At 52.3% G+C, this 27,761-nt stretch overlaps 3 protein-coding genes across 3 annotated transcripts; 2 read left to right on the top strand and 1 right to left on the bottom strand.

Annotated features, from left to right (window-relative positions):
• Window positions 1-122: 122 nt before the first annotated feature.
• Window positions 123-14,817, top strand: CTNS (cystinosin, lysosomal cystine transporter; the record flags this gene model as incomplete). Its single annotated transcript, XM_079725771.1, has 11 exons — window positions 123-198; window positions 4,202-4,280; window positions 5,464-5,548; window positions 9,568-9,671; window positions 9,782-9,913; window positions 10,617-10,716; window positions 10,807-10,926; window positions 11,988-12,158; window positions 13,890-14,007; window positions 14,286-14,400; window positions 14,769-14,817. The coding sequence occupies exons 1-11, from the start codon at window positions 138-140 to the stop codon at window positions 14,815-14,817; spliced, it is 1,134 nt and encodes a 377-aa protein (XP_079581897.1). The 5' UTR covers window positions 123-137.
• Window positions 14,818-16,698: 1,881 nt separating this feature from the next.
• Window positions 16,699-21,658, bottom strand: TAX1BP3 (Tax1 binding protein 3). The gene is made up of 4 exons (XM_079725275.1): window positions 21,568-21,658; window positions 18,455-18,574; window positions 17,976-18,053; window positions 16,699-17,668 (listed from the first exon to the last, which is right to left on the bottom strand). Exons 1-4 carry the CDS (start codon window positions 21,604-21,606, stop codon window positions 17,531-17,533), a joined length of 375 nt encoding a protein of 124 aa, XP_079581401.1. The 5' UTR covers window positions 21,607-21,658; the 3' UTR covers window positions 16,699-17,530.
• Window positions 21,659-21,732: 74 nt separating this feature from the next.
• On the top strand, window positions 21,733-22,743 carry EMC6 (ER membrane protein complex subunit 6). Its single transcript, XM_079725274.1, has 2 exons — window positions 21,733-21,983; window positions 22,171-22,743. The coding sequence occupies exons 1-2, from the start codon at window positions 21,839-21,841 to the stop codon at window positions 22,548-22,550; spliced, it is 525 nt and encodes a 174-aa protein (XP_079581400.1). The 5' UTR covers window positions 21,733-21,838; the 3' UTR covers window positions 22,551-22,743.
• The last annotated feature ends 5,018 nt before the right edge of the window (window positions 22,744-27,761 follow it).

Below are 27,761 nucleotides of genomic sequence, written 5' to 3'. Positions count from 1 at the left end.
AAGTGAAAGTCCTTTATGAACTGTCCGTGCCATGGTTCCAGGTGGCTTATTGTCCACTTGTTGCTAAGCTGATCCAACTTTAACCTGAACTTCTCTTGCTGTTTGTTTTTCTTCCTAGTTCATTGAAATCGAGGAACATGATAAGGAGGTGGCTGGTTGTTTTTATCCTTTTTCCCCTGAAGCTCATAGAGAAATGTGGTAAGTTTAGAAATGGATAAAGAGAGAAATGGAGTAAGTAGCCTGACTTGTTTGCTGCCAAAAGTTCAGGACCATCCAGATTGCGTGTGTCTGCCTGCCCCTTGGCTAGGTGGGCACCCAGTGATTGGAGCAGACCGAGGTCTGGAGTCCAGGAGTTTTACAGGGAGCCAGATGGTTCCACAGATAATTAGCCTTCTTCCCTGGGGTCCCTATTCCCTTTTCTGTATCACCAACATCAAACTATGGAGCTCTGAAAATCTGGGATAATATCTGTAGAGAAGAGCTTGTGTTCCCACCCTGTGGACCTCACACAGGGAGTTATGGGTCCTGGGAGATGCTGCAGAAGCAGGTGAGGTGGCCACCTTGTTGCACCTGGTTCTGCCAAGTGGTAGACACCTGAGGAGCCTGCCTGGCATCGCCTGGTATGATAAGAAAGCTCTTCCCTTAGACAGGGACCGAGGAACCAGGGTGAAGCAGGGCTAGGGGCCTCACAGAATTCAGGCTGGTTGTCGAAAAACACGTCAGAGTTTGTGCATCCTTGTGAGGCTTGACCTTCAGAGCAGGGCCCTTAGAGGCCTGTATCATTCCATCGATTCTCCACTGCCCAAACATTGCTGAAATTCCTTCCATGAAAAGCTGTGTAGAGCCTCCAAGGACACCAGGCCCATTATTTTGATCATCTGGCTGTTGTCAAAAATCAAATACATCTTGGGAATTCCTTGGCAGTCCAGTGGTTAGGACTCGGTGCTTTCACTGCCAAGGGCCTGGGTTCAACCCCTGGTCAGGGAACTAAGATCCCACAAGCCTTGCAGCGCAGCCAAAAACAAATCAAATACATCTTAAAACCCCAACTAGAGTTTCCAAATTAACCTTATACAAGCTGTGCAAACCCTTGCCAAAGCTTCCCAAGAGCCACACGCAGTGGGTGCACTGCTCCAATTATTTGGCCTCTTGAGTCTCTGAGAAAACACAGGTCATCTGATCAGCTCTTCCAGGTTTGTTAAACAATCAGTCATGTCACCTTGTAGTCACACCTTGTGGGTAAGCAATTTCCGAGAAAGAAGAGGTTTCTTCCAAGAAAGAAAGAACATCATGGAGTCCGGTGTTCTTCCATACGAATGCCAGAGCCCCACTCCAGACCTGCCGGATCATATTGTCTGGGACTAAGGCCCAAAAGTGTGTACATGAGCCTTGGCCCGCTTTAAGTAAAGCTCCATTAGTCATGCTAATGCATTGCCCTAGGAAAGAAGAACAAATCCAACTGCCACCACTCGATTATACAGAGGGCTGACTTAGGCCCAGAGAGGGTAGAAGTCTCTCCCAAACTTGTCTCTGCTTTCGGGAGTGGTAATAGAGGACCAATGATGAGATCATTTGCCTTCAGAGTTTTTTGCCCCTGACTTCTTTGGGTGGAATCTTGAGGTGCTGCCACCTAGTGGCAAGGACCTGCGCTCTGGACCAGGCTGGCCTAGGTTTAAATCTTGCCTCTACCGTTTCTGAGCTGTGTGAGCAGGACACTTGCCCTCATGGGATTCTCCACTTTCTTCTATCCGAAATAGGGATCACGTTGCCCGTCTCTCACTGTTATAGTAATTAGAGAATGGGAGTTCACAGTACAGCAGAGTGGCTGGCGTGCGGTGGGAGGCATAGTGGAAGATGTGCCAATAAGGATTAGTTTTTAAAATGCAAAGACTCTCCTTGGGGAAACCTTCAGGTAGTCTCACCAAGACTCATTTGGTTATTCGGATGTGGTGTCCAGAGAATCCTGCCCTGGGGCAAACTTTAAAACATGCTTTCCCAGGATATGATATGATGCCAGCTTCCTAACTGCCTCCCATCTTGGGCTAAAAAATGTCCTGCATTTTTTAACCCAAGCATTTTTTAGCCCATTCTTATCATTTTGATGATAAGAATAGTCACCAGCAATTGTTTCGCACTCAGGCTGTGTGGAAATTGCATCACAGGCGTCACCGCGCTTTATCTTCACAGTGCCCCTGGGAGGGAGGTAGTGCTGTGCTCTCCATTTCGCAGGTGAGGAAATGGAGGCCCAGTGAGGTTAAGTACCTTACTCTGGGTCACACAGAGAGGAAGTGACAGAACCAGGAGGGAACTGTGTGGCCCAGAGCCCAGTCTCGCAGCTGCTGAGCGCTGCCATCTTCCTTGGGGCTAAGTGAGGGGAAGTGGTTGAACCCTGACCCGGTTCTCTGAGAGCTCACAACCTCCTCTTTTAAAATGCAAAGTCGGGAAGAGTTAAGGCCATGCGGCGGATCTCCCACTCACCCTGACCACAGTCCCAGCAGAGCCCCAGGGACCCAGAATGTGGGTGGCTACCTGGCATCACTTTCAGTATCCCTGTCCTGGGCAGGGTCTTGCTTATCTGATGTGGTCCTCAGGCTCTAGGTAGAAAGTAACAGCAGGGACCTTTAAGTCCTCTTACCTCAGCTGTGCAGCCCAGAACAGAGCCTCGGGCTGGTATGAGAGGGGTGAGTGTGAACAAGGAGGGCAGAGCTGCCTCCAGGCCCCAAGGATACACCTAAGGAGGGGGTGGTGGGTGGGGACCATCCTACTCTGCTCTGAGCAGCTTGGCCTCCCAAGGGCCAGGGTGGGGACTGCAACGGACTGTGGGAATCAGCTTGGAGACTTGCAGGCACGGGCCAGAGCCTGCATCTGCATCCACCTGCAGGCCAGCCTGGACAAGGCGGCTCAGGTAGGGTCTGAGAGGTCCTGGGTCACAGAGCCAGGCCCCGGCGTGCAAGTTTCAGGCTGGCAGGTTCCCTTGGAGGAGATGAGGTTACTCTCCGCACCCCCCTCCCCTCCCCCGCTCCCGCCGAGGTGTCCGGACAGAGGAAGAGAAACTACTAGGTAGGAGGACTGAGAAGGGGCTCAGACAGCGGAGGTAGAATTAGGGAACTTTTAAGTTTCCTTCCAACTTGAGCATCTAAAATTTCAGGTCTTCGTCTCTGCCTTTGAGGGGTCTGGGGAGACCTGGAGGGAGAGGGAGACCTGGGCCCCACCTGTAGCCAGTACCCACACAAGGACCATCTTCATCAAACTGAGCACCTGCTTTCCCCTGTGGACCATCCCCCGCCCTTCCCAGCCCAGTCTAGATTCATGATCACACCTTAGGCTGCGAAGGCCCTCAGGTGAGGGAGGTGAAGTAGATGCGTGCCTGGGGCATTGAGAACACCTGGGGCGCAGGGGCCGCCCAGAGAACACAGGAAGAGGTCAGAGAGAAGCTAACTCACTCCGGGTCTGTGGCCAAGTTGCCCTGGAGTGTTTGGCTTCCCAAACCTGCTTCCTCCCTCACCCCCAGGCCTGTTTACCTCTTGAGTTAGCATCTTAATGCCAAGAAGAAATCTCCCATAGTGAAACTGTTTACTGTTCACCAGTCTCTCCCGTGTCCCCAGCAGAGTCAGCCTCTGGAGGGGGATCAATGAATGGGGTGAGCTGGGTTTGTACAGGAGCCCAAAGGCAGTTCTTTAGAAACAGGTAAGCTGGGCCCCAGGTGTCTCTCTGAGACTACAGGAAGGGACAGGACCGGTTCTGCGGGGCCAGCTTAGCTCATGAACAGAGGAAACCATTGTGCTTTCCATCTGAAGAGGTGGTTTAAGCCCACGTGTTCCAGTCCCAGATTGTGGCTTGATTTCCTTTGGGCCAGTTGGGCCAAAAACTGGGACCAGTTTTTGGGCTCCATGGTTTCTATTTCTGGGTGACTCCTACAGACCCTCAGAGCTCATCGGTGGGAGAGGAGGAAGCTATAGCATCTCCTCAGGCCTGTGTCTCCCTCTGTTTCTGGCAGCAGAAGGGGAAAGAGCATAACAAGGACATTTCCAGTCCCATCACTTACTTAGCCCCTCAGAATCTCAGAGTCTCTGCCTAGGGGATAGAGGTGGTTATAAATCAGACTTCGCAAGTTCAAGTGTCAGGGTCCCTCCTCCCAGCGTCTCAGTGGGCCTGAGTTCTCTGACCTCATGACTCAAGCCTCTGATTTGGGTCGTTCCAGAGTCCACGGTCAACTTCTCTGTTCCTCCCACCGTGAAGCTGGAAAATGGAAGCTCCACCAACGTCAGCATCTCCCTCCCGTAAGTTCCCCGGCCCAGCTTTGTCCTCAGCCCAGTTTGTTCGCCCCACAGCTGGGTCAGGGCTGACCCCCGGCTCAGTCTGTTCATATTTTAAGTGTGATGCCCTTGCCTCTTCACTTTAAGACAAGCCAGGGAAAGAAAGGCAGCGGCCCTAGGCTGCAGACTGAGGTCCCAAAGTCTCTCTCTCCCCAACCGCTGAATCCTTGCCTCCAGTGGGAAGAGGATGACACGTGAGCCTTTTCCCCAGGTGAGAAGGGTCCTTGAGTGACCAGCAGTTGATGCCAGACTTCCAAGTGGTCCTTTCCAAGGTTCGAAATATTTGAAGAGAGCCCTGAAGGTTGGGGGCAAGGAGCTAAGTCGCTTGGCAGTGCTTCTGAGATCACATCCAACTGCATAGGGTGGATCCCACTGTGCAGCGCTCCTGCTGAGGCTCATCTGAGAGGCTCTCTAGCTGCCCTCTGCTGGTTCCCGCACGAGGGTGCCGACCTAGTCCAGACCGTGCCAGAGAGTCTACCTCCTCTGTATCCTTCCCTGCTTTGCCCAACTCTTGCCTCCCAGCCATGAGAATTCCCCAAGATGAAGATCTGGAACCCTGTTATTTTTTTCTCTTTACCCTTCTCCCTTTTCCTCACCTCTCCTGGGATGTCTGATCTCAAACCAAAGCTTTGGGACCAAGGCTCCCTAACGACCCACATTCCATCCCCAGATCCCTGCCATTTCTGCACATCGACACCTTGTAAATCTGACACATCACCCCCTCAGCACAACTCTCCCCTCTGCAGAATCCTTAAGCGGATTTCCACCACCTTCCAAATTAACTCCAGGCCTCTAAGCCCAGACTTGAGGTCCCTATGGGCTGCTCCCACTCAGACATATCTCACTGCTCTCTGGGGATGCTGCTCCCTGCCACCTGACCCTTCTCAGGAGCCTTTCCCACCAGAGCAGATGCCACGGTCCTGTCGGCCTCTGGACACCTCATGTGGCACTCACAGCCAGTTTCCCACCTTCTCATGTTCTCACTGGCCACAGGGACCCCACCTCTCAACCCCCCAGGGCCAAGCACATAGCAGTGCCTCACCCTAATTGCTTGAGAAATGACAGGCCTGCTGTGAAATCCAGAGGGCTGGTTGAGATCTCACGGAGTACAACTTCTCAGCAGTAACCAGACTCTTGTCCTCCACAGGCGTCCTTTAAATGCAACCTTGGTGATCACTTTTGAAATTACATTTCGTTCAAAAAACGTTACTATCCTTCAGCTCCCTGATGAAGTAAGTAATGAATCATAACTGATGGGCAGAAAACTACTGGTTAACAAAACACATTTTAACTAAGTGCTTGTGTAAATAGGCCACCTTGTTTTTATACCGTGGGCTGCCCCTGTCCTATTATTCTAGAAATCTCAGATTTGGGCTTTGTTAGTCTCTTTGAGGATGGACGTTTTATGCTATGTAGATGGAATTAGGAAAGTGATGGTAAGAAATCTGAGGCAGAAATGGTTCTGAGAATGTAGAAGAAATTCTTAAGATGGTTTTTTAAGACTTTGCTGCCCAAAGAGCATCCATGGACTAGGAGCATTGTCTCTGCTTTAAAATCTTTTATTTTCTTTTTAATTGAAATATAGCTGATTTACAATGTTATATTAGTTTCAGGTGTACAGCAAAGTGATTCAGTTATACATACACATATGTATATATATTCTTTATGTATATATTCTTTTCCAGATTCTTTTCCCTTATAGGTTATTACAAAATATTGAATGTAATTCCCTGTGTTACACAGTAGGTCCTTGTTGGTTATCTATTTTATATATAATAGTGTGTATACGTTAATCCCAAACTCCTAATTTATCCCTCCCCGCTAAAACTTTTTAGAAATGCCCTATCCCAGACCTACTGATTAAAAATCTGCATATAAGCAAGATTCCCCAGATGATTTGGGTCCACATTAAAGTTTGCAAAGCACTGTTCTGAGATCCCATTGGATGAGTGTTATTTCCAAAAACCAGTGCCAGAGGCTGTCTGATATAATAGTGATGACTATTTATAGTCTTTATACATTTATCTGTTAATACATACCCTGCTTCCACCTTACCAAGGTTTTGAGCCAATTACCAATCAACTTGATTTTAAAACAAATCAGTAGGGGGAAAAAAGAAACCAGACAAGATGAACACAGGGATGAAATTGATAGCCGTGAGGCTCAGCATGAGGCCCTGTGTGGTCGTAGAAATGAGCTGCAAATCAGCTCTGAGCCCCCTAGCAAGCAAACAGTATTGACTCATGATCAGATAAAGAGCGTCTACCTAAAGGACCTGAGTGAGAGGGGAGTCTCCTCTCATAGGGCCATTTCCCACAGCTTCCCCCTCCTGCCCCGGGATATGAGGCCTGCTGCAGGGTAAGAAAAGCCGTTGGTTCTAAGAGCAGGTTCTGGTACTTAGCCCTCAGAGGTCTGGCTTGATCCACAGATCAAATTTAGACTCTGAGGAATGGACACTGATCACTTAGTTTAAGGGTCAAACATCTAAGGGAAAGATTAATCTTTTAAAAATAAGTGACAGTCAAGCATAACATTAAGCCAAAAAAAAAAAAAAAAAAAAGCCTGGACTGTATGATTCTTTGTGTGTAAAGTACAAACACAGACAAAGCAAGTCTATGGTGTTAGAAGAGTGGTTTCCCAACCAGTTTGCAAGGCAGAAATAGAGACACACGTAGAGAACAAACATATGGACACCAAGGAGGGAAAGCGGGGTCGGGGGTCGGGGGATGAATTGGGATTGACATGTACACACTAATATGTATAAAATAGATAACTAATAAGAACCTGCTGTACAAATAAATAAATAAATAAAATACTCCTATAGTAAAAAAAAAATAGTAGTCTCCTTTTGGGATCAGCGATGACCAAAAGGGAACAGAACACGGCTTCTGGGGTCTGGAAATGTTCCATTTCTTGATCTGGGTGCTGGGTGCACTTTTCTGCACCTATGTTATAGTTCAGTTTTTTTTTTAAGAATTTAATTTAATTTAATTAATTAATTTATTTATTTTTGGCTGTGTTGGGTCTTTGTTGCTGTGCACAGGCTTTCCCTAGTTGTGGCGAGCGGGGGCTACTCTTCGTTGTGGTGTGTGGGCTTCTCATTGCGGTGGCTTCTCTTGTTGTGGAGCACGGGCTCTAGGCACGCGGACTCTAGAGCGCAGGCTCAGTACTTGCGGTGAACGGGCTTAGTTGCTCCGTGGCATGTGGGACTTCCCAGACCAAGGTTCGGACCCGTGTCCCCCGCGTTATCAGGTTCTTAACCACTGCGCCACCAGGGAAGTCCCTAGTTCAATTTTTTTATTTTATTTTTTTTTTAGCATAATGGTGGCAGATTCGTGTGTAGAATGACCTGTCTGGGCACCAGCCCACTCTTCCAGGCTTATGCCTCCCTGACCCATCCCTTTCTCTAACTACTCCTGTCTACTCCCTGTGCCTTTGGAAACCACTGGGTAGAACTTGGGGGTCAGGCAGGCGGTCTAGGAGCCTGCCCTGTGAACCACAGGTGAGGTACATCACCCCGACACATCTCAGTTTCCTCATCTGTGGACAGAAGGTTAATAATGTCTCCTTGACAGGGCTGTGAGGATTAAAAGCAGTAAGATTAAAAGCAAGCAGTAGCAACTAGCAAGTAGGGTTGCAGCTGGCACATAGAAAGAAAGCAGTCGGAAGAAAGATAGCAATAAATTTTGCTGTGGACCTAAAACTGCTCTAAAATATAAAGTTTATTGATTAAAAAAATGAAAAGCAGGACTTCCCTGGTGGCACAGTGGTTAGGAATCCGCCTGCCAATGCAGGGGACACGGGTTCGAGCCCCAGTCCGGGAAGATCCCACATGCCATGGAGCAGCTAAGCCCATGCGCCACAACTACTGAGCCTGCGCTCTAGAGCCTGTGAGCCACAACTGCTGAGCCCACGTGCCACAACTACTGAAGGGTGCACACCTAGAACCCGTGCTCTGCAACAAGAGAAGCCACCACAATGAGAAGCCCGTCAACACAACTAGAGCAAGCCCATGTGCAGCAACGAAGACCCAACACAGCCAAAAATAAAAATTAATAAAAAAAATTAAAAGCAATTGTTATGATTTCATTCTGCCTTGTATCAGTTAATTTCCAATTGGAAGATTTTCCTCTTACCTAGTTCTAGTAGGTACCTGGTGGCCACTTAGAAATATGCAAACAACAGTTGCCAGGAAAATCTGCTAAAAATAAGAACAAATGAGGATGGGAAAGTAAAAGAGCCGAGAGTTGTACGTGTCATGAAGATGTAGCTCACGAGACATTGGCCACGAATTGGATCCCAGGCTTTGCAGCAGCCACTTACACCATTTCAATTGTCCTGCCAAAGCCCCCTGATTTCTGGGGATAAGAGCAGAAAGACAGTGTTCAAGGGTCCCTGAAGAAGCCACTGCAATCCAGTGAGCCACATCCTCACAGTGCCCACAACATGGGTGGAAGGCGGGCCCTGAAGCATCATCCAGGGAACAAAGAGATGGGGGCAGGGGGACAGTGTGGTTCAGTAAAGGTATCATCCCACTCCCTGCCACACTCGGGATTTGAGAGCATCAGGAAGCATGATTGGGAGGTCAGAAGTTGCAGGTAGGCCTCCAAGTACTGTTTCTTGGAGCAGAGCTTTCGATGAATATTGGGCAGAAATGTGGGTAAGGATGTTCTCCCTGCCGGGCGTCTGGTGTGTGCACCTCTTCTGTTTTGTCGCTTGGCAGCCAGGCTGGGCATGGGGCAGACATCCCTCTGTGGGTCTGGAAAGAGCCGTCCGTAGTAACGGAAGTAGAGGTAATAGCGGTCATCGTAGGGTAGTAGTGATGGTAAACACTTCACAGCTTGCTGCGTGTCAGGCTCGGCGCCGTAAGCTTTATGGACATTATGTCGTTCAGAGCAACCCTGTAAGGTAGACACTTGTGTTATCCCCTTTTACAGATAAGCAAACCAAGATCAGAGCTCAAATAACTTGCCGGAGATAGAATGGCTAGCGAGATGAAGAGGGCCCTCCCACCATCTCTCAGAGATAAGCCAGGGGAGGGCCTGAGGGCAGGGCCCTCCTGCTCAGAAAGTCTGACACTGATGTATGGGGGTTCCAGCTGGCTGATTAGTCCAACATTTCTCCCTCCTGTTAGGAAGCTCCTAGAAGGCAGGGGCTGTGTGTGACCTGTCCCTCCATTCCCTAGTGCAAGGCCTGGAGCTGGGGTCCCAATAACTATGGGGCGCTGGACCTGATTCAGTTTTCCTAACAGGTTGTGGTCCCTCCCGGCGTGACAGATTCCTCTTTTCAAGTGACGTCTCAAAATGTTGGACAAGTTACCACTTACCTGCACGGAAATCACTCCAACCAGACCAGGTAGGCTGGCCTCCGCCCGTGTGGGCCCTAAAAAGGGGGATGGTGCTGGCACGTGGGGTTTCCTCCAGAAGTCCAGCCCCAGCTCATCCCGGTCCCCACATTCTCTCCAGCCCAAGGATACGCTTCTCCGTGATCCACAGCAGTGTCGTCAGCATCATAAACCAGGTGATCGGCTGGATCTACTTTGTGGCCTGGTCCATCTCCTTCTACCCGCAGGTGATCACCAACTGGAGGCGGAAAAGGTAACCCACGGGGCTTCACGTGCAGCTTCACCTGGGGCCGGTAGGATGGGCGTTCCAACGAGCCTGTGGGCAGCCTGGGTTCTGACTTACCCCTCTGCTCTTCTTTCTTCCTGTCCTTTCTTAAAAGTGGCCTGATGTGAAAGTTCTAAGCGCCTATGTAGGACTTGCAGTGCTGGGCATTTGGTCTCTTGTGCAATTCAGCCCCTCCCTGCGAAAGCAACAAAATGGGGCTTCTCAGTGGAAGTGGAGAAGAGGATGGGTGGGAGGAGCCCACCTGAATCTGCCGGGCTCCTGGTCCACGGAGCCCTGGAGGAATTAGTGTCAAGTTGTGCCCCAGTGCAGGAGTTGGATCCTTCAGCCTCAGAGACGAAAGGCGGCCCACCTTGATTTTAAAGACAAGGGCCCAGGCGTCATGCACCAAGGACACCTAGGCCACCAAGGAACGTGGGCCTCTGAGGGGTTGCTGAGCTGGGAACCGGGGAGGGAGGCGCTTCCTCTCTGCAGGAAGCCTCCAGACAATCCCAGGAGGGTGGGGTTCGGTGGCATTGGGGGTGGCATGGAAAGGGACCTGAGGACTGTGCTCTCCTTGAGGGAGCCAGGCCCTCCTTCCTGTGTGCTGGGAGCTCTGTCCCCTCCAGCCCCCGGCGGCCCCCAGTCTCACCCCCTGCTCTGCTTCTCCCCGTCCCCCCGCCCCCCTCCTCAGTGTCGTGGGTCTGAGCTTTGACTTCGTGGCCCTGAACCTGATGGGCTTCGTGGCCTACAGCGTGTTCAACATCGGCCTCCTCTGGGTTCCCTCCATCAAGGTACGGCCCTGCTCGCCCCCGCAGCCCAGTCCAAGCTGTCCGGTGGTCTGGCCACCCCTCACCCCCCAGCTTCTCCCCACTCCCAAACAGGAGCAGTTTCTCCTCAAATACCCCAATGGCGTGAACCCCGTGGACAGTAATGACGTCTTCTTCAGCCTGCACGCGGTCGCCCTCACCCTGGTTATCACGGTGCAGTGCTTCCTGTACGAGGTGAGCAGTGACCCTGGCACCCGCCGCAGCCTGCGCTGCCCAGGCCAACACCCGGTGGCACCTGCTGCCCATACCTGCCGTTTTACAGGAGACATGGAAACCCCCAGAAGGGAAATGTGTCCGTTCACTCACATCTGCTGGCCTATTATCCAGACCCCACGCTGGGCACAGGGAACACCCCGTAAGCCCAAGTCCTCAGGCCGCCCCAGGTTTGGGGTGAGGGACACAGAGGGAGGCAGTGATGGCCCAGCAGGCTGAGAGCTGAGCGGGCAGGGAGAGCACAGGTAGCTCGTGGGCCCCACGACTCAGCCAGGGAGGAGGGGGAAAGAGGGCACTGAGTTGCGGTCTGAGGGATGAGTGACGTTCCCATGGCGGTGGGGAAGAGGGCCAGGGTGGGGCACCCCAGCCGGCGGACAGGACTGTGAAGGCCAGGGAGCAGCGAGAGGGACCGTGAGCAGATGGGGTGGCCGGGGTGGCAGTGGAGGGAGCAGGAGAGGCCCTGGGGGGCTCTGGGGGCCGGGCTGAGGAGCCCGGGCACAGCTGTGCTGCTGGAGGGCCGTCTGCTGTCTCAGCAGGGGAGGACGTCGTGAGTTAGTGCGTATTTCAGGGCATCGCTGATGCTACTGTTTCCTTTCACGTCCCTGTGGGTGCACCACTTCCCTTGGGGAGTTCTCTTCCCACACACAAGGCCGGCCAGAGCTGCTTGGCCCCCACCTTCATGAATCTTCTAGGTTTTCTTACTCTTTGCTGAGAAGGTTAGATGAGGGAGGCTTGCTTTTGGGAAGGAGATTCCAGAGCCAATCAGGCTCCCTCGGGTTGTGGAAGGAGCCTGGGCCGAGATGAGGTGCCAGGCGTCCAGCGTGATGGGGGCCATGTCCCCAGCACCCTTCACTCCTGGTGGGCTCTGAGAGGGACCCGGCTCTACAACATGGGAACAGGAAGCAGATGGGCTCTTTAAGTCCCAGAGGATGGAACCAGAGACCCTGATGGTGACAAGGTGCAGTTGGTGCTGGGCTCTCTGCACCCCACCCATCCCTTCCCCTTCCCTGTCTCGTCCTCAGCGAGGCAACCAGCGGGTGTCCTGGCTGGCCATCAGCTTCCTCGTGCTCTCCTGGCTCTTCACACTCATCACCCTGATCACAGCCGCGGTCAGGGCCACCACGTGGCTGCAGTTTCTCTTCTGCTTCTCCTACATCAAGCTGGCAGTGACGCTGGTCAAGTATTTTCCACAGGTACCTCCAGGGTCTGCCCGCCTTTTCCACAGGTACCTCCAGGGTCTGGCCGTTAGCGTGAGAGGGATGAGACACAGACCCTGGACCCGGCTCCCTTGGGGCAGCTTCTGGCCGGGGTGAGATGTGGATGGAAAGCTACAGGGAGGAGGCTGGCAAGCCCAGCTGGAGTGGGGCCTCACAGAAAACCGGCTGTGACCAGTACTTGCTCTTCCCAGGGGCCAGGAATCCCACAGGGAAGTCAGTGGCCGCTTCTCTGACTCATGCTCAGCTCTGAGAGTCAAGGGTTGTGCAGGTCACTCCCATCTCTCTCCAGCCCCACCTTTCTAATGACTTCACCTTTGCCCCCCACCCTACCACCGCCACCCATTACCAACAACTGATGACCCTGACGAGCCACAGCAGGGTACCAGGAAGATGAGGTGGGAGGGGGGAACCCACCACCATTCAGGGTCCTCGTCGTGAGCCCTCAGCACCCTCCGCTCGATTACTCAAACAGTCCTATTCAGAGCTGGGTCAGACACAGCTTAAGAGTCAAACATAGCTTGCCCCACAGGCGGAATGGCCCAAGAGAGGGTCAGGTGTAGAAGAACTGCCAACTGCAGGCTGAATCTAGGCCCTCGCGTTTAACTCGCCTTCCCAGCACAGGGAACCTTGTGTTCCATGGGCCCAGGAAGGAGAGCATTTTGGCCAGAGTCAGGGCCAGTACCCTGGAGGGCATGGAAACAGAGCCATCCGCTTAAGGGTGAGCAGGACTCAGGTCTGTGGACAAGAGAGAAGGGGTGCTCCAGGCCGGGGCAGCCTGCACAAAGGCACAGGCAGAGAAGACCTTGCCCGCGGAGCACTGTGAAGCCAGGAAGGCGGGGCCGGGTCCCAGGGTGCTTGGGAAGGCAGCTTCAGAGTCGGTGGAAGGCTTTGGGGGAAGTGGGGCCTCAGTCCCTGAGCATGGGAAGGCTTGTGCCCGGGAAACCTGGGAGGCAGGAGCCCCAGTTAGAGATGCCTGGAACCGTCCAGGACTGGAGAGGTGGGAGAGGGCAAAGGAGGGGAACTGGCAGGTGGCTAACTGGGAGAAGACCACTGCAGAGGCCAAGCCGTCGCCCCGGGTGGTGGGAAGGCAGGTCAACAGTCAGAGAAGCCCAGAGGGCACTGGCAGCTGGAAGAGGGGTGATGTGCGAGTGGGCTGGACCTGGGAAGCCCGAGGTGGAGGCCCTAGAGCCCAACCAGGGCTGAGGAGGGAGTTAAGTCCACTCTGCAGACGGGGAGACTAAGGCTGGGAAAACTCAAGTAACTCTCCCAGGGTAACATAGCTCCTCCGATGGTGGAGCTGGGATTCCAGACCAGGCCATCGGACTCCCAGGCCATGTTCATAAGCACGACATGAATTCAGTCCAGGCTGAGTTTGGGGAGATTCTCCATTCGAAAGTGAGTAGAAAAATCAGAGTTGCTGGAAAGCCAGGATAGGGAGGGCTGAAGAAGATGGAGAGGCAGCAGCTCCCTATCCCTCTGCCGGAGTTTGGGAGGTGCGAGGGAAGGAGGAGGAGGGCTCTGTTTGCTGAGCACGCAGATGAGACCCCAGGACCCGCCCAAACCGTGCCCAAAGGTCACTGTGTTTTTGGAGCTGAGGTCCAAGCGCGTGAGTGGGAGGAATGTGAGCCGCTCTTGTTTGGAGCGCGGTCACGAGGTGCAGGAGGCCGCCACTGAGCCCCCTCACCGCCCTCCATCTGTCTGGCCCAGGCCTACTTGAACTTTTACTACCAAAGCACCGAGGGCTGGAGCATTGGCAACGTGCTTCTGGACTTCACTGGGGGCAGCTTCAGCCTCCTGCAGATGTTCCTCCAGTCCTACAACAACGGTGAGTCAGCCGGCAGGCCCGCCCACTTGGCGGGCTAGAGGCACAGGGTGGGGCCAGGCTTCCTGGAAACCACCCCTACCCCACTCGGGGAATCCTAGCCAGTCCCAGCCCCCAAGGTGAGGCTCACCTCGGGGCTTTGGCAGCTAGAGGACTTGTGGTTTCCTGGGCAGATGAGCACCCCCGCGCCCCCCCCGCCCCGCAGCCCCACGTGCTCCAGCTGCTTCAGGAGCTGCCAACCTAAATCCAAAACCAATCCCATCCCTTCTGGCTGCTAACAGACCAGTGGACGCTGATCTTTGGAGACCCAACCAAGTTTGGCCTCGGCATCTTCTCCATCTTCTTCGATGTTGTCTTCTTCATCCAGCATTTCTGCTTGTACAGAAAGAAACCAGGGTATGACCAGCTGAACTAGCTCCCAGGGACCCAGCAGAAACAGCCCAAGCCCTGGGTCCTGGTGGGCAAGTTGCCACCAGGAAGGCTGAAGAAGCCGTCTGGAGTGCCGGGCTGGCTCCATGTGGAGAAGCAGTCTCTTCCTCAGGGCCAAACTCCTTAAACTTGAACCAGCCTGGCTTCGTCCAGGACTCTTCCAGGCCAGGGAGGAACCTACCTCTGGGATAGGCACCTGACTGTGTGCCAAGATTAACGGCCAGACCACTGGCGGCCCCTCCCAGACTCCCCAGAGGTCTCAGCCCCTCCCAGGCCTTGCTGGCCAGGCATCTGGCCCTCCTGCATCTTGATGCTGCATCTCTATTTTCTTCAAGGCTTCAGGCAGCACACAGGGCTTCTGGCAGCCGTCCCAGGCAGGATTGAGCACTGGGCTTGGAGCCAAAGGCCTGGCCCCAAGCAACCAGCGTTTCTGGGAGCAGCTTGAAGGACTGACCTTGCAGCTGGGAGAGCCAAGGGTGCTTTGCTGCCACTGCTGTGTTCAGAGACCAAGCAGCCAGGTGCCATGACCAATAGACCCGAGGTGCTGGTGCTGGTGGCAGGGGGGCTAGGACTTTGGGGTTAGGCCTTGGGGTGCCTCCTCTGAAGGCTGCATTCTCTGAGCACTCACCGTCCTGACACTCATTCTACATAAATCCACTTCCACGACTGCAATCACAGGTGGCCCAGGCCAGGCTCTGGTAAAGAATCAGTATTTCTGAGCCTGGAGGTACCCAACAGATTGGTTCAGAACTGGGCTCACATCCAGTACTCTCTGGATCCTTATCACACTAACGAGCCTTTTGGATTTTTCAGAGGGATGTTTTGGAAGTGAGTGGCTTACTTTCTTCTGCTGCTGCCTGTCTCCACTTACCCATAGTCAGGCCCCAAGCCCCTCCAACTGCTCCTTACCCTGAGTGTGGAGTACAGGACACACACACACACCAGTCTGTGCCTTAGACGCCTGTTAGACTTGCCAGGTGGTGAAAACAGCTCCCCTGATGGGGAGGGCAGGCCCCCTTCCCTCCCCAGACCCCTACCTGAGACTCACCAATTTGTGGCTGTTCAGGAGCCTCAGATAAGGACTTAAGACCACCTCACACAATCCTTATGGGCCCAACCTGATCCCAAAGCCCCTCCTTTCCCACTCCAAGCACTTGTCCTTCCTTTGGAGGAGGGGAGGGGAGGGGAGGGTCCCAGGACGTGCCTTGTGCCTGCCATGAGCTGGCCAGTCCACTCTCGTAGTTGTTAACCACGAGAGCCACATGAGGGGCTTCTGTCCTTAATTAAACCTGATTCATTTCCTCTGCACATTGAGCATTTGCCAGATGCAGGAGGCAGGGGTGTTGGCTTCAGAACCAAGTCCTTGGGGCTTAGGGAGACAGCCTCAGTCACTCGTGTAAGGAAACGCGTGGGATTTCGAAGTTCGCTGATTCCAAGGTGGCTGCATGCCGACCCGGCATTTCATCAGGGGAGCTCTGTTGGGTGGTACAAGATGCCTACCTGCTCAGGGCCGGGTGGGTCCCACAGGGACCCTGTCTGCATTACCAAGGGCATAGCACTCAGGCTGTGGTGGTGAGCACGGGTTGGATGAGGTCTTTAAGGGCACGTGGGGGAAGGGTGGGGGAGGAAGTCTTCCAGATCCTCTAGCCAGGTATAAGTATCAAAGAACTTAGGATCTTGTTTCCCTAAAGCAGAAACTGCAGCTTGACCAAGCCCACACGCCTGTGTTATTTGGGCCACCCAGTCTGTGGTTGGGTACCACACTTTAAAGGTGGGAGATTGCAAAAATCTGACTTGGCAGTGCTAGGTGGGTGGGTCCACGAGTGGCAACAATTCCCAGAGCTGGTAATGCAGCCAGTGCTGGGCCAAGCAAAGGCCTCAGCGCTCCCCAGCTCCCCCGCATCTCCTCGGGTCACAGCCCCTGGAAACATTTGGGGCTGCGTCCCTGGCTGTGCTAAACTGAATGCTCTTAAGAGTCTTAGGGGGTGGATGTTGTCCCTTGGTGTCCATGAGGTCCCTCCCCAATAGGAGCTGAGGCTAGCTTACGCGAGGGAAGTTGGGGGTTCCTGGCCCAGTTCCAGTGAAGGTACTCCCAGACATTCCCACGCGGGCGGCCCTGGGCAAGCACAGCATCAGCGGCCTTGGGGATAGTTGGGCTTTGTCCAGAGCAGCAGGGGCCAAGTCAGTCAGCCTTACAACCAGAGCTCTCTCACAATTCACCCCCAAATATCCCTACCTCATGTCTCAGCAAAGACCTCTGATGAATGAATTCCAGCACTGTTTATTGGGCACAAGACGGGGGGTGGCTTCCTACTGCCCCCTTTCCACAGTAACCAAAGCAAGGCTGGTTCCCTTGCTAAGAGTGATTCCCAGATGTGAATTAGCCGAATTCGAAAGTTGAACTGACATCTTCAAAGAGTACGATAAAAACACTTTGTATCAAAGTTGTGATTAAAAAAAATACAAACGTTAAACCCAAAGGCATAGAGGAAAATGGCAATCCTGAGAACTGCCCTGAAATGTCAGCCTCAAGCCTCATCTGAATCCTGTACGCAGGTGAACCCGGGGAAGGCCCGCACCCCTTGGGGGACGGGAGTGCAACGGGGTGAGCTGTGAGCCTGCCTGGCTTCCATCCGGACAAACCTTCATAGCGTCTCTGGCAGTGAGTCGAGTCCCCGCTGGGAAACAGGGAAAAGCATGGGGCACAGGCACTGCGGAGCCAAGACACGGGGAGCAGTGCCCAGCCCTGCGTTTCCCAGCTACATGGTGCTCTCAGGAAGGGGGGGCCCCCTGCTCGCCTGCTGTGGCCCGGCAGCAGGGTCTGGGGACCAAGCCTTGGTCACAGATTGGGGACTGACTCCAGCTCGGCTCCAGGCCCTTGTTTCCAATCCTCCGTGTCCAAGGGAGAGAGCTGGTCCCAGAGCTTCGGGCCCATGGTGGGAGGGGGGAAGGCAGGTCAGGCCTCTGGGACCAGCTCTTGCCCTTCTAGGCGGGGGCCCAGCAACGAGCAGAAGCCAGGACGAGGGGCAGACAGAGCGTGGAAGTGGTGTCGCTGTACAAAGGGCGGGCAGGCACGAGTCGGGGGCCCTGGCGGCTGCTAGGACAGCATGGACTGCTGCACGGCCTTCTGCAGCGACTGCCGCGTCACCAGCAGACGCACCACCTCCTCCGAGCGCTTGGTGAGCCGCTTCCGGGCCTGGTCGTGTGTGACCATGGTCATGTCCCAGCCGTTCACCTGGCCCAGGGAGAGAACACAGCCCACCTCAGCTCGCCACCTTCTGGGATCTGAAAGTAGGACGGGCTTTGGGAGGCCTGGGTCTTCCAAGCTGACGTGCCCGGGCTGGGCGATGCCAAGCACCCCTCAACATGCATACACAGCGGAAAGCCAGCCTCCTCTGGGGGTGATGCCAGTATGGGCTCCAAAACGACTTCGGTGATTCTCCCAGGTGCCCAGGGAGGCAGGCGGGGGCAGCCCTACCACCCCCAAGTGCTTTAGACCCTCTGGCCCAAACCTTGTTTTCTTCCTTTGGGACATCTGTTACCTGCATGATCTTGTCCCCAATCTGCAGCCCAGCAATTTCCGCAGGCCCTCCTTCGGATACCCGTGTGACGTAAATACCCTGGAAAGAGACAGCCCAAGTCAAGCACTGGGGTCACTGGACTGGCCTCTTATCCACAGAGCAAAGCCCAGCATGGCATACTCCTAGCCGTCTGTCTGTCCCACACCCAGTATCCCCCAGCACAATCTGTGTCGAACAGCCAAGGGGGAAGTAGAGCAGCCCCATGGATGCTACAGCCCCTGCTGCTAGCCTCCTGGGCTCCGTCTGAGTAGGGCTTCCTAGTGCTGGGAGGGCTGGGAGGCCCACCCCTACTTATTCCCACCAGATCATTTCTTGGACCTTCTTAGGACCGTTTGAGAGAGATGAGGTCTGCTCCTTCCACAAAGGCCCGGGAAACAGAGACCTACCATCTCAGGCCTCTGTGCCCCACAGAGAGGTCCCCAGACCCTAGTCCTCCTCACCTTGTCCGTCTTATCTTCTGAGAAAGGATTCTGGGAGGGATCCTGGTCAATTCCACCTCCAATGCTGAAGCCCAGGATTAAGTTCTCACCTTGACGCAACTTGTGAATTTCAACTCTTTGCTGGCAAAGATAAAAAACGAGTTGGGGATGAGTGGGTATGGAGAGCAAATGTGGTCTGTGTCCCCTGCAGCAGCCTCAGGCGGCTGGGTAGGCTCAGAGCCATGCCACGGGGGTGGGGCCCAGGGCCTCCTTCAGGAATCCAGCTGGTCACCAGCCTGGCAGGCTCGGGGGTTGAGACTCATAACTCAGCCACATCACCCCACCCACACAACCCTCAGTCCCAACCTCTCCCAGCTTCCTCTGTCTCAGGCACCAGCCTTCTCAACACATGCTAAGCCCCTCCTGGCCCAAGAGCCAGGGTGCTTTGGCTGCTCTGAAGGAGGGCCTATGTCCCAGGGGAGGGACCACACAGGGCAGGAGAGATCAGGCCCTGAAAAAAAATGCAGGCACGCTGCTGAGGCAGCTCGGATTGCTGAGCCAACCCTGCCAAGGGCAAGCCCGGAGATGCTCGGGAAAAGCAGAGATCAAACTCGCACAGAAAGGAGGAAGGCTGTCATGGCCAAAGGAACAGGAGCAGAGGCTTGAAGGTGCTATGGATACACGTCCGTGAGACCGGAGTGTACAGCGCAGGACCGGAACTGGGAGGTGAGATGAGGTTGAGCCCAGGTCAGGAATGCTAGGGAGTGCGGGCCCAGGAGACTGGCCCAGAGGGAGGGGGGGGTCTCCCTAAGCCCCAGGCCCTGCTCTTGTGCAGTGGAGGAGGTGGAGGAGGGGCCTAGGGCTCTCCCACCATACTCTGAGGTTGTGGTCCCCATCTGTGCCAAGCTCCTTTCAAAGCCCTCAGCAGCCACCCTCTAGTCACCAGATGCTGGGAGCCAGACCGACTGCCCCACCCCAAAAGTTGACAGTTTTAACAGAAAGAAGAAAAACACAAAGCAAAAGGTGACTTGATCTGGACTTGAGGGGCTTCACAAAGGAGCACCAGGCATTGGGCTGACCAGGATTCTGGCCACCTGGCCTTGATTCTAGGCCCACTGGAGCTCTCAGAAATTGGGGAGAAGGGCTGGGGTCAGGCCTGATGGTAGATCATGGTCAGGTGTGATGCTAGAATGACCACTCAGGCAGTCGGTAAGGGAACAGATGTCTCACAGAGGTGGGATGTGGAGGCCAGGGGACATGAGCTACTTAGGAAGTGAGATCAACAGGCTCCAGACTGTTCATGGCCGAAAGGAGCCAAGGCGAGCTCCTGGCTGGCCACCTGGCCTGGCTGAACACAACCATCTCCCAGATGGGGACCCGAGAGGAGAAGGAGCATGCTGAGCTGGAGAGCCAGGAGCCATCCAGGCAGGTGTCCAGAGGGTAGACAGGCCTATGGAGCCAGAGTTCAGAGGAGAGGCCAAAATGGTTTTAACATTCTCAAAATGTTAACTACATGGGAGAGGGCACAGGGTAGGAAGGAGCCTCTTCCACCCCCATCCCCGATCCAAGACACAAGAGGGAGAGGCCAGACCCCACCCACCAAATTCAGATGTGTTCCTAGTGTGAGAAGAATTGGAGGGTCATGGCCCTAGGGTTTTGAGGAAGGCCCGGGGACCAGTCATGACCTGCAGTAAGGGGGTTGCGGGAAGCGTGACACCTGAGGCCCACTGGACCTAGGTCCTCACGCGCAAACGTGTGCGCTCCTCCAGGCCTGCCTCTGCCTCCTCTGACACACACCTTTGCGCACCTTTGACTCACCCTTAAGATCAGAAAGAAGTACAGGCTTTAGGACTGGGAGACAAGGCCCCGTCACTGACGTGCTGGGTGAGGCCAGGCAGGTTACTGCCCCTCTCTGGTTCCCCACCTGCACCCCTTTTTTCCAGCTAAGGAGCAAACCTGACCCCTTCTCTCTGGGGCAGCTAGAGAGCTGGAAAAGGCAGGCTGGTGCAGCCAGGGTGAAGCTGAGGACAGCTGTCAGCAGGTCCAACAATGTCTCCTCCTAGCCCAGGCCTGAGCTGGTGCTCTAAGCTGACCCTCACGTGTCAGCTTTATCAGTGGCTCTCTGGTCACACCACCTGACTGCAGGAGTCCCCAACACGCCCATCTGAGATACTGCAGCCAGTCCCAGGGCCCCAGGACTGGGACTTCCACCTGACCCGTGCCCTGTCCAGCAGGCATTTCTTCTCAGAGACCTGGCTCCTTCCTGAGGGCTTCTTCACACGACTGAGCATGACCAGACTTCTCTCTGGGACTCAATTTCCCCACCTTAGCCACAAAGTGGGCCTCCAGGCCCCATCCAGCTGTGGCATTGGTATCTGGGTCTAATGTCCCAGCCTCACTTTGCCTATTCTAATAGCACTTGGCACCCAAGACCAGCCAAGGGAGGAGACAGGGGCCTGAGCTGACCCCAAAGGGTTTCCTCAGGCCCCAAGTGCCAGGTAGGGGACCTGGACTTTGCCCCAAGGGCTGGGGTTCCAGGGAACGTTCGGAGCAGGATCGAACCAGCTGTATGAGCCTTCACTCTGGACCAGGCGGCGATGGGTCTGAGAAGGAAAGGCCGCAGGGGAGGGGGGAGGGGCTGCTATGTTGGCCACGACCACCTCCACCCCGCAAGTCTCCCTCTGGGCGGCGGCGCCGGCTGGAGCGGAGGAAGCACTTCCTCATTCCAGAGGCTGCGACTCATGGACTTCGGGGCCGGCGCCCGCCACCCGCGTCTGCCCGGCTGGGGACACAGATCCGGGAAGTGGGCGCTTTCCCAGACTCCCATAGCAGGGGCCTTTCTCCTCAATCTTCCCTGCCCCGGCCGGCTGAGAGGAGCCCAACGCGGCGGCGTTGGTGCGCGGGGTCTGACCTCGATCCCGGCTCCTCAGGAGGCGCTTGGGTCCCAGCCATCTCTGTTGCATGGCTGGGTAAGACCGCGGCTCCGCTCCAGCAGAGCGGGAACCGGAGCTCTGGCTGCGGGTTTGTAGGAGACCCGGGCTCGACGCTTTGCCAACGTGTTTGAGGTGTCAGTTTACCTATCTGCAAAGTGGGGTCAAGCCAAGAGGAGGAGGAGCCCGCGCGAGACCACTCACCACCACGGCGGTGACCGGCTGGCCCGGGACGTAGGACATCTCGACCCCAGTCTGGTTACCAAACACCGCTCAATGAAGCCCGCAGCGAAAATCCCTAAGGCCTCGCCCTCTCTGGTTAACAAAGGCCAACCAGCCCGGCCCGCCCCCTCATGAATAGTTAACGACGCTCCAGCCAATCACCGGCCGGAGCGCTCTCGGGCTTTCGGAAGTCCCAGCGCGCGCATAGAAAAGCGGAGAGAGGGGTGGAGCGTGCTCGGGGCGCCCGCGGCGCATGCGCCAGAGGGCGGTGCGAGTTCCTGGCGACTGCGCAGGCTGGGACGTCCCAGCATCCTCCAGTGCAAGATGGCGTCGCGGGAATCCGTACCACGGGCTCTCTGAGGGAGCGCCGAGCTACTGCGTCCGCCGCCGGGTTCCAGGTAAGTGGGCGAGTCTGGGCGGGAAATGCAGATGTGCCGCCAGCAACCCCGAGCCCTTAGCCTTTTCAGCGTCTTTCGAAGGTCCGAGACTGAGGGGTGCGAGGTCTCCGCAGCCCCAGGGGGAGGGGCGGCGCGAACCGAAGTCGCCACGCTCCGGGCGCCACCTGTAACTTGGTTCTCTCCGCAGCCCCTCGTTGCTCCACGAGAAAGCAGAGGCCGAGCCGGGCGGGTGCGATGGCCGCTGTGGTGGCCAAGCGGGAGGGGCCGCCGTTCATCAGCGAGGCCGCTGTGCGGGGCAACGCCGCCGTCTTGGATTACTGCCGGACCTCCGTGTCGGCGCTGTCAGGGGCCACGGCCGGCATCCTCGGCCTCACCGGCCTCTACGGCTTCATCTTCTACCTGCTCGCCTCCATCCTGCTCTCGCTGCTCTTAATTCTCAAGGCGGGAAGGAGGTGGAACAAATATTTTAAGTCGCGAAGACCTCTCTTTACAGGAGGTCTCATCGGAGGCCTCTTCACCTACGTCCTGTTTTGGACATTCCTCTACGGCATGGTGCACGTCTACTGAAACGTGGGCAGGGATGACTTTAAAAAAAAAAAAAACAGATTGGGAGGACTGTTGCCAGAAATTAACACCAGGTAGACTTACCTAGTTTTTAAATTGTTGGAGTCGCCGCTTGTCCTGTAACGTTATAAATAATTTATATCTTAAGACGAAGAGCCTGTACTGTTCTACAGATTAAATGAAGCGTGAGACCCTTTGTGGAGTGTTCTTCCTACCTTAACGCGTACCCCCTGTCTGCCATGGGTGCAAAATCGCCCGGTATTGACTCCGGGAGAAATGGGACTGCGCCTTAGTTTTCTGTCCTTTCCTTGCATTTATACATAGGCCCCTCAGAGAGGGGCCACTAGGGCCTGAATAAGGAGAGAACTTACCGTTAACATCCTGAGAACTAATAACAGTTAATATTTATTAAGTGCGCCTTGTATGCCAAGCATTGTACCTTGTACCTTTTACACTCGTTACTTCGTTAATTCTAGCAATGTCCTTATGGAGTAGATGTGACTATTATTCCCCAGTGATGAACCTGATGCTCAGAGAGGCTACATACCTCTGCCGGAGGAGGCACAGCTGGGAAGAGGCCGAGCCAGGATTCAAATGTAGGTCTCTTAATTGCTCTTACTGTATTGGCTGACTGTACCTTTTCAGAACCCAGCCTTCCCTCCCAACCACTACTATGAAGGTATGAGTGGTATCATTTCAGTTCCATTTCACCTAGTTAGAGCCAGCTGTTTCCAGTTTTTAAAAAGCAAGCTCTTTTTTTCTAGACTGTCTAGTGAGAATTAAACAGACTGATTGATTAAGCTAATCTATGGGCTTGTCTAGAGTGTAAATGCCTCTGTCTATATGCTGATCCATGATCCCTTCCTGTCAGGAGGCTTATTTTAAAATAAAATGCATACATTTAATTGAGAAATAAATATTGCATTAGCGTTAAGTAAAGAACACGTTGCTTGTGGAATTTATAGTTTTAACTGGGAAGACCAGCATTACCTGATTTCACAGTCAGATTATAAGAGCTACAAAGAGAATACACGGGAGCCCCAAACCTAACCCAGGTTGTGAGGTAGCTTTTTTTTTTTAATTTTTAAATTTTATTTATTTTTTTATACAGCAGGTTCTTATTAGTTATCCATTGTATACATATTAGTGTATATATGTCAATCCGAAACTCCCAATTCATCCCACCACCACCACCATGACTACCCCCCCGCCGCTTTCCCCACTTGGTGTCCATACGTTTGTTCTCTACATCTGTGTCTCAGTTTCTGCCCTGCAAACCGGTTCATCTGTACCATTTTTCTAGGTTCCACATATATGTGTTAATATATGATATTTGTTTTTCTCTTTCTGACTTACTTCACTCTGTATGATAGTCTCTAGATTCATCCATGTCTCTACAAATGACCCAATTTTGTTCCTTTTTATGGCTGAGTAATATTCCATTGTATATATGTACCACATCTTCTTTATCCATTTGTCTGTCGGTGGGCATTTAGGTTGCTTCCATGACCTGGCTATTGTAAATAGTGCTGCAATGAACATTGGGGTGCATGTGTCTTTTTGAATTATGATTTCTCTAGGTATATGCCCAGTAGTGGGATTGCTGGGTCATATGGTAATTCTGTTTTTAGGTTTTTAAGGAACCTCCATACTGTTCTCCATGGTGGCTGTAGCAATTTACATTCCTACCAACAGTGCAAGAGGGTTCCCTTCTCTCCACACCCTCTCCAGCATTTATTGTTTGTAGATTTTCTGATGATGCCCATTCTAACTGATGTGAAGTGATACCTCATTGTAGTTTTTTGTTGTTGTTTGTTTTTTTTTGTTGTTGTTTTTGTTTTTTTTGCGGTACGCGGGCCTCTCACTGTTGTGACCTCTCCCATTGCGGAGCACAGGCTCCGGACGCGCAGGCTCAGCGGCCATGGCTCATGGGCCTAGCCGCTCCGCGGCATGTGGGATCTTCCTGGACCGGGGCACGAACCCGTATCCCCTGCATCGGCAGGCGGATTCTCAACCACTGCGCCACCAGGGAAGCCCCTCATTGTAGTTTTGATTTGCATTTCTCTAATAATTAGTGATGTTGAGCAGCTTTTCATGTGCTTCTTGGCTATCTGTATGCCTTTGGAGAAATGTCTGTTTAGGTCTTCTGCTCATTTTTGGATTGGGTTGTTTGTTTTTTTTAATATTGAGCTGCATGAGGTGTTTATATATTTTGTAGATTAATCCTTTGTCCGATGATTCGTTTGCAAATATTTTCTCCCATTCTGAGGGTTGTCTTTTCATCTTGTTTGTAGTTTCCTTTGCTTTACAAAAGCTTTTAAGTGTCATTGGGTCCCATTTGTTTATTTTTGTTTTTATTTCTAGGAGGTGGGTGAAAAAGGATCTTGCTGTGATTTATGTCTAAGAGTGTTCTTCCTATGTTTTCCTCTAACAGTTTTATAGTGTCCAGTCTTACATTTAGGTCTCTAATGCATTTTGAGTTTATTTTTGTTAGGGAGTATTTTTTTGTTAGGGAGTATTTTTGTTAGGGAGTATTCTAATTTCATTCTTTTACATGTAGCTGTCCAGTTTTCCGAGCACCACTTATTGAAGAAACTGTCTTTTCTCCATTGTATATCCTTGCCTCCTTTGTCATAGATTAGTTAACCATAGGTGCGTGGGTTTATCTCTGGGCTTTCTGTCCTGTTCCATTGATCTATATATTTCTGTTTTTGTGCCAGTACCATATTTGTCTTGATAACTGTAGCTTTGTAGTATAGTCTGAAGTCAGGGGGTCTGATTCCTCCAGCTGTTTTTTTCCCTCAAGACCGCTTTGGCTATTTGGGGAATTTTGTGTCTCCATCCAAATTTTAAGGTTTTTTTGTTCTAGTTCTGCAAAAAATGCCATTGGTAATTTGATAGGGATTGCACTGAATCTGTAGATTGCTTTGGGTAGTATAGTCATTTTCACAATATTGATTCTTCCAATCCAAGAACATGGTGTATCTTTCCATCTGTTGGTATCATCTTTAATTTCTTTCATCAGTGTCTTACAGTTTTCTTTCTTTTTTTTAAAATTTATTTACTGGCTGTGTTGGGTCTTCGCTGCTGCACTCGGGCTTTTTTGTCTATTTGCAGTGAGCGGGGGCTACTCTTCGTTGCATTGCGCGGGCTTCTCATTGCGGTGGCTTCTCTTGTTGCAGAGCACAGGCTCTAGGCCCGCGGGCTTCAGTAGTTATGGCTCGCGGGCTGTAGAGCACAGGCTCAGTAGTTGTGGCGCATGGGCTTAGTTGCTCTGCAGCATGTGGGATCTTCCCAGAGCCGGGATCGAACCCGTGTCCCCTGCATTGGCTGGCGGATTCTTAACCACTGCACCACCAGGGAAGCCCTGTAGTTTTCTGCATACAGGTCTTTTGTCTCCCTAGGTAGGTTTATTCCTAGGCATTTTATTCTTTTTGTTGCAGTGGTAAATGGGAGTGTGTCCTTAATTTCTCTTTCAGATTTTTCATCATTAGTGTATAGGAGTACAAGAGATTTCTGTGCATTAATTTTGTATCCTGCAACTTTACCAAATTTATTGATTAGCTCTAGTAGTTTTCTGGTGGCATCTTTAGGATTCCCTATGTATAGTATCATGTCATCTGCAAACAGTGACAGCTTTACTTCTTCTTTTCCAATTTGTATTCCTTTTCTTTCTTTTTCTTCTCTGATTGCAGTGGCTAGGACTTCCAAAACTATGTTGAATAATACTGGTGAGAGTGGACATCCTTGTCTTCTTCCTGATCTTAGAGGAAATGCTTTCAGTTTTTCACCATTGAGAATGATGTTTGCTGTATGTTTGTCATATATGGCCTTTATTATGTTGAGGAAAGTTCCCTCTATGCCCACTTTCTGGAGAATTTTTATCATAAATGGGTGTTGAATTTTGTCGAAAGCTTTCTCTGCATCTATTGAGATGATCATATGGTTTTTCTCCTTCAGTTTGTTAATATGGTGTATCACGTTGATTGATTTGCGTATACTGAAGAATCCTTGCATCCCTGGGATAAATCCCACTTGATCATGGTGTATGATCCTTTTAATGTGTTGTTGGATTCTGTTTGCTGGTATTTTGTTGAGGATTTTTGCATCTGTATTCATCAGTGAAATTGGTCTGTAATTTTCTTTTTTTGTAGTATCTTTGTCTGGTTTTGGTATCAGGGTGATGGTGGCCTCATAGAATGAGTTTGGGAGTGTTCCTTCCTCTGCAATTTTTTGGAAGAGTTTGAGAAGGATGGGTGTTAGCTCTTCTCTGAATGTTTGATAGAATTCACCTGTGAAGCCATCTGGTACTGGACTTGTGTTTTTGGAAGATTTTTAATCACAGTTTCAGTTTCATTCCTTGTGATTGGTCTGTTCATATTTTCTGTTCTTCCTGGTTCAGTCTTGGAAGGTTATACCTTTCTAAGGATTTGTCTATTTCTTCCAGGTTGTCCATTTTATTGGCATAGAGTTGCTTGTAGTAGTCTCTTAGGATGCTTTGTATTTCTGTGGTGTCTGTTGTAACTTCTTTTTCATTTCTAATTTTATTGATTTGAGTCCTCTCCCTCTTTTTCTTGATGAGTCTGGTTAATGGTTTATCAATTTTGTTTATCTTCTCAAAGAACCAGCTTTTAGTTTTATTGATCTTTGCTATTCTTTGTTTCTATTTCATTTATTTCTGCTCTGGTCTTTATGATTTCTTTCCTTGTACTAACTTTGGGTTTTGTTTGTTCTTCTTCCTCTAGTTCCTTTAGTTGTAAGGTTAGATTGTTTGTTTGTTTGTTTGTTTTTACATCTTTATTGGAGTATAATTGCTTTACAGTGGTGTGTTAGTTTCAGCTTTATAACAAATTGAATCAGTTAATCAGTTATACATATACATATGTTCCCATATCTCTTCCCTCTTGCGTCTCCCTCCCTCCCACCCTCCGTATCCCACCCCTCTAGGTGGTCACAAAGCACCGAGCTGATCTCCCTGTGCTATGCGGCTGCTTCCCACTAGCTATCTATTTTACGTTTGGTAGTGTATATATATCCGTGCCACTCTCTCGCTTTGTCACAGCTTACCCTTCCCCCTCCCCATATCCTCAAGTCCATTCTCTAGTAGGTCTCTGTCTTTATTCCTGTCTTACCCCTAGGTTCTTCATGACATTTTTTCCCTTAAATTCCATATATATGTGTTAGCATACAGTATTTGTCTTTCTCCTTCTGACT

Source organism: Hyperoodon ampullatus (assembly GCF_949752795.1).
Source record: "Hyperoodon ampullatus genome assembly, chromosome: 19".
Classification (NCBI taxonomy): Eukaryota; Metazoa; Chordata; class Mammalia; order Artiodactyla; family Ziphiidae; genus Hyperoodon; species Hyperoodon ampullatus.
Note: the sequence above shows the minus strand (reverse complement) of the source record. Positions and strands in the feature narration are given on the sequence as shown.

What these genes read in the sequence shown, in the direction of transcription:
- TAX1BP3 (XM_079725275.1), bottom strand. Translation starts at nt 21,606, where the DNA reads ATGTCCTACGTCCCGGGCCAGCCGGTCACCGCCGTGGTG. An exon ending in AGCCGGTCACCGCCGTGGTG is followed by an intron (nt 18,575 to 21,567) that starts GTGAGTGGTCTC and finishes TATCTTTGCCAG; the next exon opens with CAAAGAGTTGAAATTCACAA. An exon ending in CAGAAGATAAGACGGACAAG is followed by an intron (nt 18,054 to 18,454) that starts GTGAGGAGGACT and finishes GTCTCTTTCCAG; the next exon opens with GGTATTTACGTCACACGGGT.
- EMC6 (XM_079725274.1), top strand. Translation starts at nt 21,839, where the DNA reads ATGCGCCAGAGGGCGGTGCGAGTTCCTGGCGACTGCGCAGGCTGGGAC. An exon ending in CGTCCGCCGCCGGGTTCCAG is followed by an intron (nt 21,984 to 22,170) that starts GTAAGTGGGCGA and finishes TTCTCTCCGCAG; the next exon opens with CCCCTCGTTGCTCCACGAGA.